This window comes from Lepisma saccharinum, chromosome 8, assembly GCF_977018435.1.
Source record: "Lepisma saccharinum chromosome 8, izLepSacc3.1, whole genome shotgun sequence".
Classification (NCBI taxonomy): domain Eukaryota; kingdom Metazoa; phylum Arthropoda; class Insecta; order Zygentoma; family Lepismatidae; genus Lepisma; species Lepisma saccharinum.
The window spans coordinates 31,544,816-31,559,758 of record NC_139236.1 but is presented as its reverse complement, the minus strand read 5'-3'; the positions used below and the strand labels follow the sequence as shown (position 1 = coordinate 31,559,758).

General features: G+C 36.6%; 1 protein-coding gene across 5 annotated transcripts in view; it reads right to left on the bottom strand.

Annotated features, from left to right (window-relative positions):
* magu (SPARC related modular calcium binding-like protein magu) overlaps positions 1-14,943 on the bottom strand; it is a 175,045-nt gene that overhangs the window by 29,681 nt on the left and 130,421 nt on the right. For all 5 annotated transcript variants that reach the window (XM_083126406.1, XM_083126403.1, XM_083126404.1 and 2 more), the window contains one exon: positions 10,515-10,640. In XM_083126406.1, the coding sequence (XP_082982532.1) occupies positions 10,515-10,640 (126 nt within the window). The remainder of the gene's footprint in view (positions 1-10,514; positions 10,641-14,943) is intronic.

The following is a 14,943-nucleotide window of genomic DNA, read 5'->3' as shown; positions in this document are numbered from 1 at the left end:
ATTTGCGATTTTATCAGAGGGGGGACTATTTTTTACCTATGTATTAGGTATACTTATAATTGGACATAAATTGCTTAAAATCTAATTGTGATATCGAATGCAACACAAACACAACGCCATTTTATGTTAAACTCTAAAGTCAAATTGTAAGAAAATTACATTAGTCAGATGAATGCATGAGATAAATGAGACTCACTGCAGGTTCTATTGGTAGATTTTGGATTGGATTTACAAGGTCTCTGGGAGTAAGATGGGAATATTTGATTGATTGATTTGGTTTATTTTACTTCGCATTTCTGCCACTTTTGGCTAATCGCGAAGATGAGGATGAGTGATGATGATATGATGAAATTGATGGACACTCAAAAATAACACCCATGGGCAGGCCAGGATTCGAACCTGGGACCTCAGGCGTCATAGCGTGCTATGCTAACCCCTCCGCCACGGAGTACGGCGAGGCGGGAATGTGTTTTGGATTTTCTTTGTAGATGCGAAAATCTTTAACTGTGACGCGCACATGCTTCTGCTTACATTAAAGTTTACATTTTCACATAAACGAGAAATTGACATGTCATCCTAAAACACACGCATGTATCTGCATTTACTAATACCACTACATACGAAAATAAACCTTGGCCGGCTCTTCACATTGTCCACCAAAAATTGAAAAGAAAGAATAAACTTTTGAGGGTATGGCTTTCCTTGCTACTTCTGAGAGCTGAAGGATTTCGGTTTTGTAAATGAACCGAATGATATTACTTTCAGTCCTTGAAGAGCATCATTAGGTACAGCTAATTATATTACAAATAAATGATTTGTCATATTTTTCACAAATATTTCAAAGTTAGACTTCTTACGAGTTGATTGGGAACCATCTGAACTCATTTTTTTCTTTTTTAATACAACACCCTATAGATGTCTGAGAAAATACCAAATACATGGCTTCTAAAAGGGATTGGATATGGTACACACCTGCCATAAATTGTTTAAAGATATTTTTATGCGTAGCTATGGGACTTTTAAAATTAGAAAGAACGGAACTGAAGTGGAACTCTATATAATGTAGTTTCTATATCCAGTGGGTGGGAGATGATTATTCCTGGTTGGGGTGGCTCAAGATCCCCCTCACTCCTGATTTTCTGTTCCGTGAAATCCAAATAAGCCCAGAATGAGGTCCAGAGCTTAGCCTTATATGTTTCAGAATTGTTATCTGATTTTAAAATCTGTTTTTCTTTTTAAACTTAAATTCTAACAAAAACAATGAAAAATATTTATGCATATTTTGCATTAAATAACAGGACATTTGTGTGTGCTGTTCTAAAAGAGAATATTTCTCGTGGCTTCACATTATACCTAGGTATCAAGGACGTTTTTGTGGGGGTCCAGGGGGTCCGGACCCCTTCCCCCCAAAAGACTTGCCAAGTAATAAAAGTAATTTATCAAAATATAATTGTTTAGCATTTGTTATACTCAATTTTCATCAATGCCAATACCATGCTTGAACAGCGTAACAATTAAAAGTTAGGGTGTGGCAGAAATATCTCCTGGATTTCATTTGTGAATAACAAAGCAACGATAGATGTTATGCAAAACTTTATTGCACAGTTGGAAAGAACAAGGTTTACCAATTTATTGCACATTTGCAAAGAACAAAATGTTCCAATTATTTTTTACAAAATTGCCACAAGTCACCATTTTGGGTGACATAGTTGACTTTGTTTTAAAATGATATCGTCCAAATGCCGATCTGCACTGTGTACGCATTTCTGAAGTCTCACCCTGAAGTTCTGCATTACCCTCCTACTCATGTCTGGTCGGTATTGCCGCTCTTTCCTGTCTGATACCATCTTTCAGATCATTGGCTGTCCTCGGCCTTCCTTGGTAAACTTTAGCCTGCACGTACTCCCACGGAAAGAAGTCGCAGGGTGCGAGCTCGGGGGAACAAGTTGGCCATGGAAGGTGACTTAAAAGTAAGATCAGACGCCCTGGAAACATTTCACGTAGCACGTTCATCGATACGCGTGCTGTGGCACCATCCTGTTGGAACCACACAGCCAATTTGCCACGTTCGTTCGATTGCGGCTGCAGGAAGTTGCGTAACATCCATACATAACGGTCAGACGTTACATTAACTGCGTGCCATCTTCCTAAAAAAAGTAGGGGCGTTCATGGAGTTGTCTCGGTACATATGGGAAACAAAATGGTAATCCTTGTTCTTTCCAACTGTGAAATAAAATTTTGCATAACATCTATCGTTGTTTTGTTATTCACGAATGAAATCCGGGAGTTATTTCTGCTGCACCCTGTATACTCGATGGTTTTATCTGCTGAACTTATTGGAATGCAAGGAATTTGGCTCATACGGCTTTGAAGGATTCCAAAGATTTATGCACACTACTAATGATAATATCCATAAAATATTAATGAGGAACTTTACTTTTCGTTAATTGGATCTAACTGCTTTTTTGTTATTCAATAAATATTCAATTCTTTTTCTATCTGACATTAAATTCCTTGCCAGGGCAGTTGTTTTTGTGCAAATCTTGGCGATTTTAACTACACGTAAGCTAGATAATGAATACTTGCTGTTATATTTCTATTCTTTTACTATCTTTTACCTATTCATGTAATAATAACAATACAATATTAATTAATGTACATATTTAATTAATTAATATATTAATTTAATTAAATATAATTATCCTAATTATTATTATTGCGACACTTGATTGGACATATATATATGGGAGGCTGAATTTTGTACCCCCCCCCCCCCCCAATGAAAAACGTTCCTGCACCACTGCATACACACATGTAATACTTAAAATTATAAGCATGGAAAGATAATTTGTGATTCAAAATACAAAAGCAAAGTAAATTTTCAATTGCTTTAAGTACAGAGACTAATCAAGAGTATATCTAGAACTAAAGATCAAAAGAGATGTGTGCACAGTGCTTGAAGTAGAATTTTCTAGCTGGGAGTAGGGGATGGGATGATTTATGAAAAATTTCTTCACCAGGAGATAACAACTTTAACTGTGAAACTCTTGTTTAAACTAAAATACTACACTAAACTATGTGATGAATTAGGCACCTGAAGACCCGAGTTGGATTGGCAGGATGAGATCTTGGGAGATGCAGCCAACATCCCTTGTTCACCTGCAAGAGTAATGGCAGAACATTCCACAGGGCATCCTCCACAACCTAGTTGACAAGAGGGTGGCTGCTGTTATAGCAGCAAGAGGTGGCACCAACAGATTTTTACAGAGTACAGACCCTGGACAAACATTTCAAGTAGGTGCCCAATTACTTTTTGGTAGATAGTGTATATCCTTTGAGAGACTCTTCTAGTCAATGCACTAGATGAGTGAATACCAAATGTAACTGATTTTCTTTATTATTTTTTCCAAATATATACCATTATTATACTGAATTTGCCAGTTATCACCTTTTATTATTACTAACTCTTGCATAACTTATTAAAAAAAAATCTTTAACCTTTAGACCGCCGAGTGGGTTTTCGAAAGTGACCTCTCTCTGGCCGCCGCCTTTGTGTGCGATTCTTAAATTTTACACTTATTTCAGAAAAATGTTATATCTCGGAGACTATTTGAGCAATCTACTTCGGATAACTTTTATTTTGCAGCTAGAACATCAGGGCATGCAATCGTGCAGGAATCAAAACGCAAAAGCCAATAAGAGGGGTTGGGTGGGCCGCGTCCCCCAACTTTCAATGAAAAAATCATAAAAATGGGGAGTCTTTTCACATATTCTATAATGTAATGCACCCAGGAACATGAAATGACTTTCATTCGGTTGAGAAAGGACCATTCTTTGAAAATAAGGATAAAGTTTGCGTCCCCTTCCAAAAATAGCGGGGGAAGAGGCGGCAAACTCCCAATTTATATGATTTTTTCATTGAAAGTTGGGGGCCGTAGCCAATCCAACCCCTCTTATGCCTTTGGCGTTTTGGTTTCTGCACGGTTGCATGCCCTGATGTTTTAGCTGAAACACAAAAGTTACCCGAAGTAGATTGGTCAAATAGTCTACGAGTTATAACATTTTTTGTCAAGTAAGTGTACAAATTTAAAATTTGCGCCAGCTTCCATATGTAACTTTGGAGTCGGGGGGGGGGGGAGGGGAGGAGGTCCTGGGTGGGTGGGTTTTCTTCCACATGACATTTCAAAGTTTTATATGAACATCTGTCAGCGTTTACAACCTCACATACAAGTATGAAGGTGCTAAAAGCACATGCACTTTTTAATCAGCACGATGGGTCACCAGTGATCCATCGGCTGACTATGCCTATATTTTCTATGGGTCACATGTGACCCATTGGCGGAGTAAAGGTTAAAAGTCAGGAGAAAATTTAGTCATTGTTTAACTTCTCACATAGAAATCCAATTTTTGAAATTTTAAATATCCATGGAACCATTCATTTATTGTATTAATTTTTCAAGCAAAATTTGCTTATCCCATTTTTCTTTAATTCTATTGAAATACTAATTAACTGAATTTAATTTCTTTATTTATATCAAATACAAATCAAATTTATATCAAATACAAATACAAATAAGCTTTTTACTTTTTATTTCCTAATTTGCAATGAAAAATGTCAAATTCCAGGGTGAATTCACCAACCTGTTTGACACCTTCCTCCCCCTTGTAGCGCCCATGCTTTTGATTAAGATTTATGAAGTCACTGCAGCTTGTTCAGCATAGGCTGCACTAACAGATGTGACAGGAAATGTGAAAGGACAACATTTAATAAGTAGGTAAAGCTAGTTCTGGTTTGTTTTTGTAATATTTACACATTTCATAAACCAATTATCCTCATGAATGAATCTGGTTCAAAGGTCACAAGTCTGCATGGAACAAGTTTGCAGCATCTGACGTGAAGTTCATCTGTCATCGTAAACCATTGATTGGAATAAGTGAAGCCATGTTACTGTGACTAATTTAAACTCCTCCTAATGGCTTCAAGATCAAGGCATTGAGTGACGCATGTACCACTGCACAGTGGCTATTGCGTAGTGCATTATTTCTTTTCTTGTAAACAATGTGCTAGAAGTGGAGGCTCAGATGCCACAGTAGTGAATGATGTCAACAGTTTGTGAATTAACAGGGGGGAGTGAATGCTGGTGATTTCCCCCACAAAACATTTTATTCCCAGCAAAAGAAAATTATTCTTATCCCTGCCAAAGATGCATTTATCCCCCTCAAAGAATATATATATACCAATTCTTAACTGTAACAAACTCAACTGAGAAATTATTCATGTCCATTAATTGTCAAGTCATCAAAGATTTTCATGCCGAAAAGTATGCAACCTTGTGGCTTAAAGGAGGACCATTCTGCAACTGACCAACCTTACCGAATATGCATTCAAGTGTTCAAAAGAAACCTGCAGATGGTTAAATGGACATTAAGTTTGGACCAGGCAATGGAAATTTGCATAAGCTTTTGGTGTTACTAGTTCGATAGCTCTTTGTGTGTACGCGTTTGGGTTTTTCTTAGAATGTAAATACACTGTTTCTAAATTACATCATAAATGTATTAAGTAATATTTAATGACCTAGGTTAGAACCAATATTCAAGGTACTTAGAACTGCAGGGCAGTAGTTTAGTTTACTGACTGGTAACATATATACAAATTTGAACATCCAAAAAACCTACTTCCAAAAATGAAATCACAAATATGGCATGTATAAACATGGATCAGAAGTACCATGAAGGACAATAGATTAAGTAATATCTGTTTGATATCTGTGCTTTGTGAAAAAGTACAAAGAAACAAAGAACTGTTCATGAACAAAGTGATATCTGATTATGGAAAGGAAACAAGGATAATCCAGTTCTAGATATCAGACTGGAGTCTGAACTTGTATACAGCGCCAAAGTATTTTAAATTCAGTTTGAATTTTAGGATTTGTAAAGTACTACTACTACTACTAGTAGTAGTAGTAGTAGTAGTAGTAGTAGTAGTAACAATAATAACATATCAATACTATAATGATAACAATAATAATAACAACAATACAAGTTTCTATGACAAGATATGAAATCTTACTATGTGCCCCACAGAGAAAAATCCTGCGGGAGTCTTTGGAGTGGGCATCCCCCCAAAGCAAAAAGTTTAATTCGGATATCAATATGCAGCATGTAAAGATGATCATCTTGAGCAATAAAAGAGAGTCCAAAGAGTCCATGAAATGACATGTGTAAAAACATACATGTTAGAAGTATCTACTATCACCTACATTTTTCTAAGGTCTTTGTGAGTTGGGTTCTGAGACAACTGATTGATCCTCAGAGCCCAGACTATGCTTGCATGTGTTTCAGAAAAGTCTAATCATTTCTGGAAGTCACCTGTGATGAGACATAGATACATCAACATACAGAGTCAGAGACATCAAGCATGGAATGGAAACAAAAAAATATCTACAGACCCACAGAGGTGCCAAATTTCAGAAAACATTGGATGGACTCAAACACTTTAGTTATAGTTCACCAAAAAATCTCATAAATCCTTTCTTCTATGTATCATGATCATGATATTAATGCACACCAATTATGCATCCTTACTTCTTTTTTAAAAACAAATTTCTTATTTACTAATTTCGACAAACACTTCACCACAAAATAAACACTCTTCCAAAAGTTAAGCACGCGATGGTAAAATCAACAAAAATGGAAAAGTAAAGCTTTGAATAACACAAAATTGCACATGAAGGTAGCAAATGTATTTCTGCATTAAGGAAAACAAGAATTGTGTTCAAAGATGTACAAAAATATTTACTTTTCGTAAGTTATACATGTCACATTTGGGTCATTAACATAATGATGTTTAAAGGCAAACAAACCAAACCAAACTTACAGTAATATGGTATGTGACCAAAATAAAACTTACATTAATATGGTATTAGACCACCCTGGACCTTCACACAAACTTTACAAAGATTGTCCATGCTTTCAATGAGGTGATCAACCATTGCAGATGCGAGCAATGGCCATTCCTCCATTAGGGCAGTTTCCAACTCCTTGAGACTAGCTGGAGGAGGTAAACATGCAGAGACAGCATGCCCGAGGGCATCACAAAGATTTTCAATGGGATTAAGGTTGGGGGAATATGCCAGCCACTCCATATGAGAAGTACCTCTCACTTTCCAGGTACTCGTCAATGATGTTGGCTTGATGGGGATGGGCATTATCGTCCATAAGGAAGAAATCAGGACAAACTGCTGCAGCGTAGAATCTCACAATGGAGTCTAGGACTTCATCCCGATACCATGCAGCCATCAGAGAACCGCCTTTTGAAGATGTGCAGCTCGGTGCGATATCCCATTGAAATTCCAGCCCACACCATGACGCTGCCACCTCTGAATGCGTGATGTTCGATGATGTTCTTGGCCTGATTGCATGTGCCTCATTCTCTCCAGACCCTTACACGCTTATCATCTGATTCCAGAGCAAATCTGGACTCGTCCGTGAACAGAACATTGCATCAATCTGAGACAGTCCAATTGACATGTTGACGACACCACTTTAATCTTGCCCCTCTGGCTTGGACAGTTAGCGCAACACAAACATGTGGTACTCGGTCATACAAACCCTTCATGTGGAGCCTTCGGCGCACAGTACTGGCAGATATTGTCTTACCAAGTACCGCTGCAACCATGGATGTAATAGTTGTCGATTCCACTTGGCTACTATAGCAATATGCCGATCATCAGAGGGGGTGGTAACCCTTGGATGACCAGGCACAGGTCTCCGGACAACTGTTTGACTTGTTTGGAATTGTTTCCATAATCGAGAAATTACCAAATGATCAACGCCAAAGAAAATAGTGACATCTTTGATTGACTGTCCTGCTTCAATGCATCCGACAGCATGCCAGCACTCACTATCTGTTATTCGTCTTCTTTCAGCCATAGAAACATGAATATTATCAAAAAGAATCCTACAAAAGTTATAAAAACTGTGTATCAGCTTTTAAATGCACCTCAAACCCTTCAGAATGCTGGCGTCTTCAACGAAAGTGTGCTGATTCTTTCACAAAATCCTTGCTTTTATGCTATTTCAAGAGCACAGATGAAGCACCTAGGTACAGATGATTCACTCTCTACTTACAAAAAGGAAGCTACACATAAAAACTGGCATCTACATCTGCAGCAATTTTCAGCCACTCAAATTCAAATATGCTTTCGAAAATTTACTTTGCGTGCTTAACTTTTGGAAGGCAGTATGATAACAAATATATAATTGTGATAATAACAAATGTCCTCCTCTGTGGACGTGCGGTCTAAGGTGTTGTGCTCTGGACTCTGACTGCAGGACAGCATGGGTTTGAGTCCACCTGGGTTCAGTCTCTGGGTATTCGGCCTGTGTATAGGACCGGTGGCAACCCACCATCGTGAGGAAATTGGGGAGCTACGAGTGAGTAGCGTAATCTGGTCTCGGAAATCTCCTATAATGGCTGAGGGTTCGATGTGCTGACCCCACGTCACCCCATTACCAGTTGAAGAATTACACACCTCTAGGTAGGATTGTGGGAGGGGGACTGGCAGTTGGGAGATAGGCCAAGGCCCTTCCAGGACTGTCCAGCCACGGATTATGATTATTATTATTATTATTATAACATATTATTTGGTGGGACCAAGCCCCATGGGCCCCACCTAAGTTGGTGAACTGCACACTTACAAGAGTGAGAGAGAGAGAGAGAGAGAGAGAGAGAGAGAGAGATAGATAGATAGATTTATTCTGCTAATCAGTACTAACACACTGGTATGTCAAAGGCAAAAGTGCTGTGTTGTGAATGGAGAGATTACATTGAAATACTGTGTACTTTTTTAAAATATAAACTTGGATAATTCAAATTATTCGGTAATTCGAACCGAACCTTATCCTCCCTGAAATTATCTTTTATGATACATGCTTTTGTGTTCCCTTGGAGTTCAAATTAAAAAGAGTCCACCATATAATTGAGCGGCTCAAGAGTAAAACTTGATAACCCACACTCTGTTCAAAATTTAGTTAATATTGGATTCTGTTGAGCAACTGCACAGTTTAAAATTGCTTCACGATAGTGACTGAAGTTCCTTCAGAAGCCTGTGATAGCCACAATGTAATGGATTAACTTTTACCTGTGTTTTTCTTGGTTTCATACTTCTATGGGTTATCAAGTTTTACTCCCAAGCCACTCAATTGTTCTTTACTAGTCACAATTTTATTTCTTTACCTCACCAAAAATTAAATTCTAGTTTTCATGAACAGCCCTCATAAATTATTTTCCTGTAGTTTACGGTTATTACAAGCATAAGAAAACAGTTTTTCGTTGTGACGTTTCAGCAGAACACACGCTCCCTTCATCAGACATTTATTTTCATTTTGACTAAAGATACAGTTATAACAATGGTTAGCAATTTTTTAAACAAAAAGAATCCCTTATATAATGGATATTGTCAATGTTACATTGTTGTAATATAGCAACCTAACTGTGAAAAGAAGCAGTCTGTTTTATTTTTATTTCAGATAAAAAAAAATTGATCACATTATTTTTTTTTATTTAAAATTATGAATCCCAAATATCATCAGGTAATTCAAAGTCATCATTGTTTAAAGATGGTGGCTTACTCCATTTGTGAAAAAGAAAACTCCATACTGGATCTATGTTACCATTTTCATTATTTAATTTATTCCAGTGTTCTTCTGCAATGAACGAAGCTTCCCAGACATTCAACTCTATGTTTCCCGTCAATCTTTTTAAAACCCTTCTCTTTTTAATCAAATGCTTCTCTTCGATGATGTGAGCTGACAAACCTGTTGAGATGTTCTGTTACATTAAATTTAAAATTTAAAATTTAATGTAACAGAAAACATCAAGAGACCTTGTGAAAACAATGATGACTTTGAATTACCTGATGATATTTGGGATTCATAATTTTAAATAAAAAAATAATGTGATCATTTTTTTTTTATCGGAAATAAAAATAAAACAGACTGCTTCTTTTCACAGTTACCTTGCTATATTACAACAATGTAACATTGACAACATCCATTATATAACGAATTCTTTTTGTTTAAAAATTGCTAACCATTGTTATAACTGTATCTTTAGTCAAAATGAAAATAAATGTCTGATGAAGGGAGCGTGTGTTCTCCTGAAACGTCACAACTGTTTTCTTATGCTTGTAATAACCGTAAACTACAGGAAAATAATTCTACAATGTAAGCAATGCGTATATACAAGAAAAACTATTAGCCCTCATAAAATTGCATAGAGTTTATGAATAGTGAAAAACATTAAAAAAATAATAATTATCAAAATAGTTTATCAGAAACAAAGGTGCTCGTATTCTATAGAGTTATGCTGCATACAAAATGAAAAATCTGAACATTTTTTAAAAACGTTCTACTACAAAATAAGTTCGAAAATTATGGCAAACTTTTACGTGCTAATTAAACTGCAGTTCTGTTCTGTATTAATAAATTAATAACAACGTAAAGAAAATAACCTGTTGATTTGTAGCACTGGACCTTCTGGTAGCGTCCATCAGGAGTACACTCTGGGATATACAAATCAATGCTTCCATGTTTTTGCTCATCCAGCACAGTCATTCGATCCGAAAGACAGTCATTGGCTAAAAAACAAAAAGGGCAATAAAAGAATCAATTTATTGTTATGATGCACCATTTCAAATTAGAAGAAAAAGAAATATTGGTGAAAAATACAACAAAAAATTGAATTTGTGTTTTCTCTCTTGCATACATCTATATGTGTGTGTGTGTGTGTGTGTGTATATATATATATATATATATATATATATATATATATATATATATATATTCGTGTTCCGGGGAATGAAATATGTGGTAGTTTGATACATATACTGAAGCAAATTACTATTTGTTTTTTCTGATAATTTATTTTTAAACATTCTATAAATTCGGTTGCCCCTGCCACCATCCACATGGGGAATTGTTGTTGTTAAAATGTTTTGTTCCAAAAAATTCTCATACTCAAATATGTTCACTTAAATTTTTCATATGTGTTATATATTCTGTTATATTTTGGTTCATCTTGTTTTGTGGCTTCAGAAATTAAACTTCTTATTTCCAGTTCAGTTCGGCATATTTATCATTATGCAGTATCAGGTTTCAATAATGCAGTGACGTGCCGAGAAGTCGACACTTGAGGTAGCAATCAGTGGAGTTGGTGTGGGTCATAACCCCCCTTTTAGGGCCCAGTCCTAAAAAAAAGAACGTCAAAGACAGGAAAAGATTACAAAATGAGGAATGACTACTAGAAAAAGTACACTTAATGCCCACCCCTTTTGAAAATCAAAAACGAATTGATTTGACTACTAAGCCAGAGATCCTAGGTTTGAATCTCAGCTTGGCCATGGGTGTTCTTTGCGTGTGCCCCTTCATCAACTTTATTGTATCATCTTCGCGATTAGCCAAATGTAGCGGAAAAGTGAAGTAAAATAAACCTAATCAAACAATAACCAATGACTTGATTTGATTTTTGTTACTTAGCGTTGCTGTTTTGTTACATTTGGTTCACCCATGCCCAGGTTGGGGTTTCGAACCCGGAACTCCTGATGTCGTAGTGCACTGTGATAACCACTCCCCCACGGTTGGTTGATTTGGTGTTTTAAGTCCACTTTATAACACAGAATAGCTAATCGGGACTGAACCTACAGTTTAAAGTGAGATCTGAACAACTATTAGTCTCCACCAGGGGTACTGATCCAGGAGCACTTGCATTTCACACGGAGGTCGGCTGACAACAAAGACAAGAGGAAAGCGTGGGTATCGGTAATGCAAACTGCATTTTACCTCAGTGGTAATTCTCAATTGGATTATTGGGCCTCCCCAATGGCACAGTGGTAGCGTTGTTGCCTTGTAATCAAGGGGTCTGGGGTTCGATACCCAGTGGAAGCACATAGTGGTTTGGATCCCACTTTAAACTGTAGGTCCAGTCCCGATTAGCCTTACTGTGCACAAAGTGGACTTAAAACACCAAATCAACCAACCAACCAACCAATCAATTGGATTATTGAAACAACATATTTGCATATGAAAAGGAATAATGAAAAACAACCAAACAAAAAAAAAAAAAACTTGGGTCACAAATGAAATAATATATAAAAAGAATGACCTCAAAGATATTTGGTCTAGGAATTAATTCGTGCGCTTGGACAAGAGATGGTGTAACGAGCGTATCATCCCACAGTTCCGTGTAGCCACACATGCGTTGAAAACTCCTGTCAGCGTGCATCGTTCGTAGTATAGGGCAGTTGATTGACGCGTCAACAACAGCATTTTGTAGTCAACTGAACATGGCGCAGTTCGTGCCAGATAAAGTGTTTTTGCAGGGTGTTCTGCTTCATTACTTTAACATGCAGAAAAGTGCTACCGAAAGTCATCGTATTTTGGTGGAAGTGTATGGTGACCATGCGCTAGCTGAGCGAACGTGTCAGAAGTGGTTTGCACGGTTTAGAAGTGGTGATTTCGGCCTGGAAGACCAAGAGCGACCTGGACAGCCAAAAAAATTTGAAGACGAAGAATTGAGAGCATTGCTCGATCAGGATTCGTGTCAAACGCAGGAAGAACTTGCAGAAGCATTAGGTGTTGATCAAACAACAGTTTCAAAATGCCTCAAAGCCATGGGAATGATTCAAAAGATGTCACATTGGGTTCCACATGAATTGAAAGACAGAGACGTTGAAAGACGAAAAACCATTTGCGAATTGCTGCTTCAAAGACAGAAAAGAAAGGGGTTTTTGCATCACATTGTTACTGGCGATGAGAAGTGGATTCATTACGAGAACCCGAAATGAAAAAAGGTCTGGGTGAAGCCAGGTGAACCAGGTCCATCACAACCGAAACTGTGCAAAGGTTATGCTGTGCATAGTGGGATATGAAAGGTGTGGTGTACTATGAGCTGCTGCAACCGGGTGAAACTATTAATGGAGAACGTTATCGATGACAATTAATGTGTTTGAAGCAAGCTCTGGCCAGTAAACGACCAGAATGGGAGAACAGACATGATAAACTTATTTTTCAACATGATAACGCTCGCCCACATGTCGCAAAACCGGTCAAAACCTATTTAGAAAATGTTGGATGGGAAGATTTACCCCACCCGCCGTATTCACCAGACGTTGCTCCTTTGGACTACTACTTGTTCGATTGCATGAATAACGAATTGATTGGACAGCGGTTCACTTCTTCAGAAGATATCGAAAAATGGGTCTCTGACTGGATCACTTCAAAGGATGAGGACTTCTTTCGCCACGGAATCCGTAACTTGCCTGACAGATGGGCGAAAGTGGTGGCTCACGATGGACAATATTTTTCTTAAGGTATTTATATATTTTGCGTTTGAACTACAGCTTCAATGTGTGCGTAACAAACGCACGAATTAATTTATAGACCAAATATTTATGACAAAATGCGCATAACTAAGGAAAACAAACTTTGTGAGTCATATAGAATAAAGAAAAATGAATATAAAAAACTAATAAGATATGAAAAATCCAAACACCTCAAAGATAATATCAGAAATAATAGTAATACATCAAAGGCAATTTGGAATATCATAAATGAGCAAAGAAGCAAAAAACCCAATAAGCGTAATGAAAATACCAGATTATTTGGAAATGAAGTAGAAATAACTAACCCTAAACACATTGCGGATACATTCAATAAGTATTTCTCAAACTCCTATGTAAACTGTCCCATTGACCCTAAAAGTGCCCAATCAACTAAAATGGAATCAAATACTGTACTGAACTCCATTTATTTAGATGAAATAACCTCAAATGAACTAGAAACTACGATAAAAAATTTAAATAATAAGAAATCAGCAGGTCCAGATGGTTGGTCAAATCATCTAATTAAAAAATGTTCTCAATACATTACATTACCACTACAGTATGCTATAAATGTCTCTATCAATGGTGGAATTTTCCCAAAAGTACTAAAGAAAAGTATAATCAAACCAATACTCAAAATGGAGACAGAAATAAAAAAAACTATAGACCAATAACGATCGCATCATATTTCTCAAAACTGTTAGAGAAAATCATTTGTAATAAAATATATGAATTCTGTGACAAATATAACACAATTAGTCCACTACAACATGGTTTCCAAAAGGGTAAATCAACAAGTACAGCTACTTCTCAATTTATTGAGATAATTATAGATGAATTAGAAGATAATGAGATACCCTGTGCTATTTTCCTGGATCTGTCCAAAGCCTTTGACTGCTTAGACCACTCTATGCTCAAGCAAAAAATATACAATCTTGACATTAGAGGAAATACATACAAACTGATAAAATCTTTTCTCACTGATAGACCACAGTACACCCAGATACTACATACTGAAAACTCTGTGGTTCACAAAATTATATCTGACACTGAATATGCAAAAACAGGAGTCCCTCAAGGCTCCATACTAGGCCCGCTACTGTTCATACTATATATCAACGACTTGCCCTCCCCAGACAACACAAATATTTTAACATACGCAGATGACACAACCATAACATGCAGTGCAAATACACAAGAACAATTAGAAAGACAAACCTACATATCAGTAAATATAATAACTCGGCACTTAAATTCATATAACTTGAATGTAAACTATCAAAAAACAATGTATATGGCTTTCAATCCTGGAAATAAACCCAATTTTGATAATATAAACTTACAAATATATGATAATCAAATCAATTATGAAAATCCAGTTAAATTTTTAGGTTTAGTTATTGATGACAAATTAAGATGGACATATCATATTGACCATGTATGCAAAAAAGTAGGGAAAAACTTGTATCTCCTAAAACTCCTAACACAATATCATGTGTCTGAAATAAACACAAATCTATACTATGGACTTGTATATCCATACCTAGAATATTGCATAATA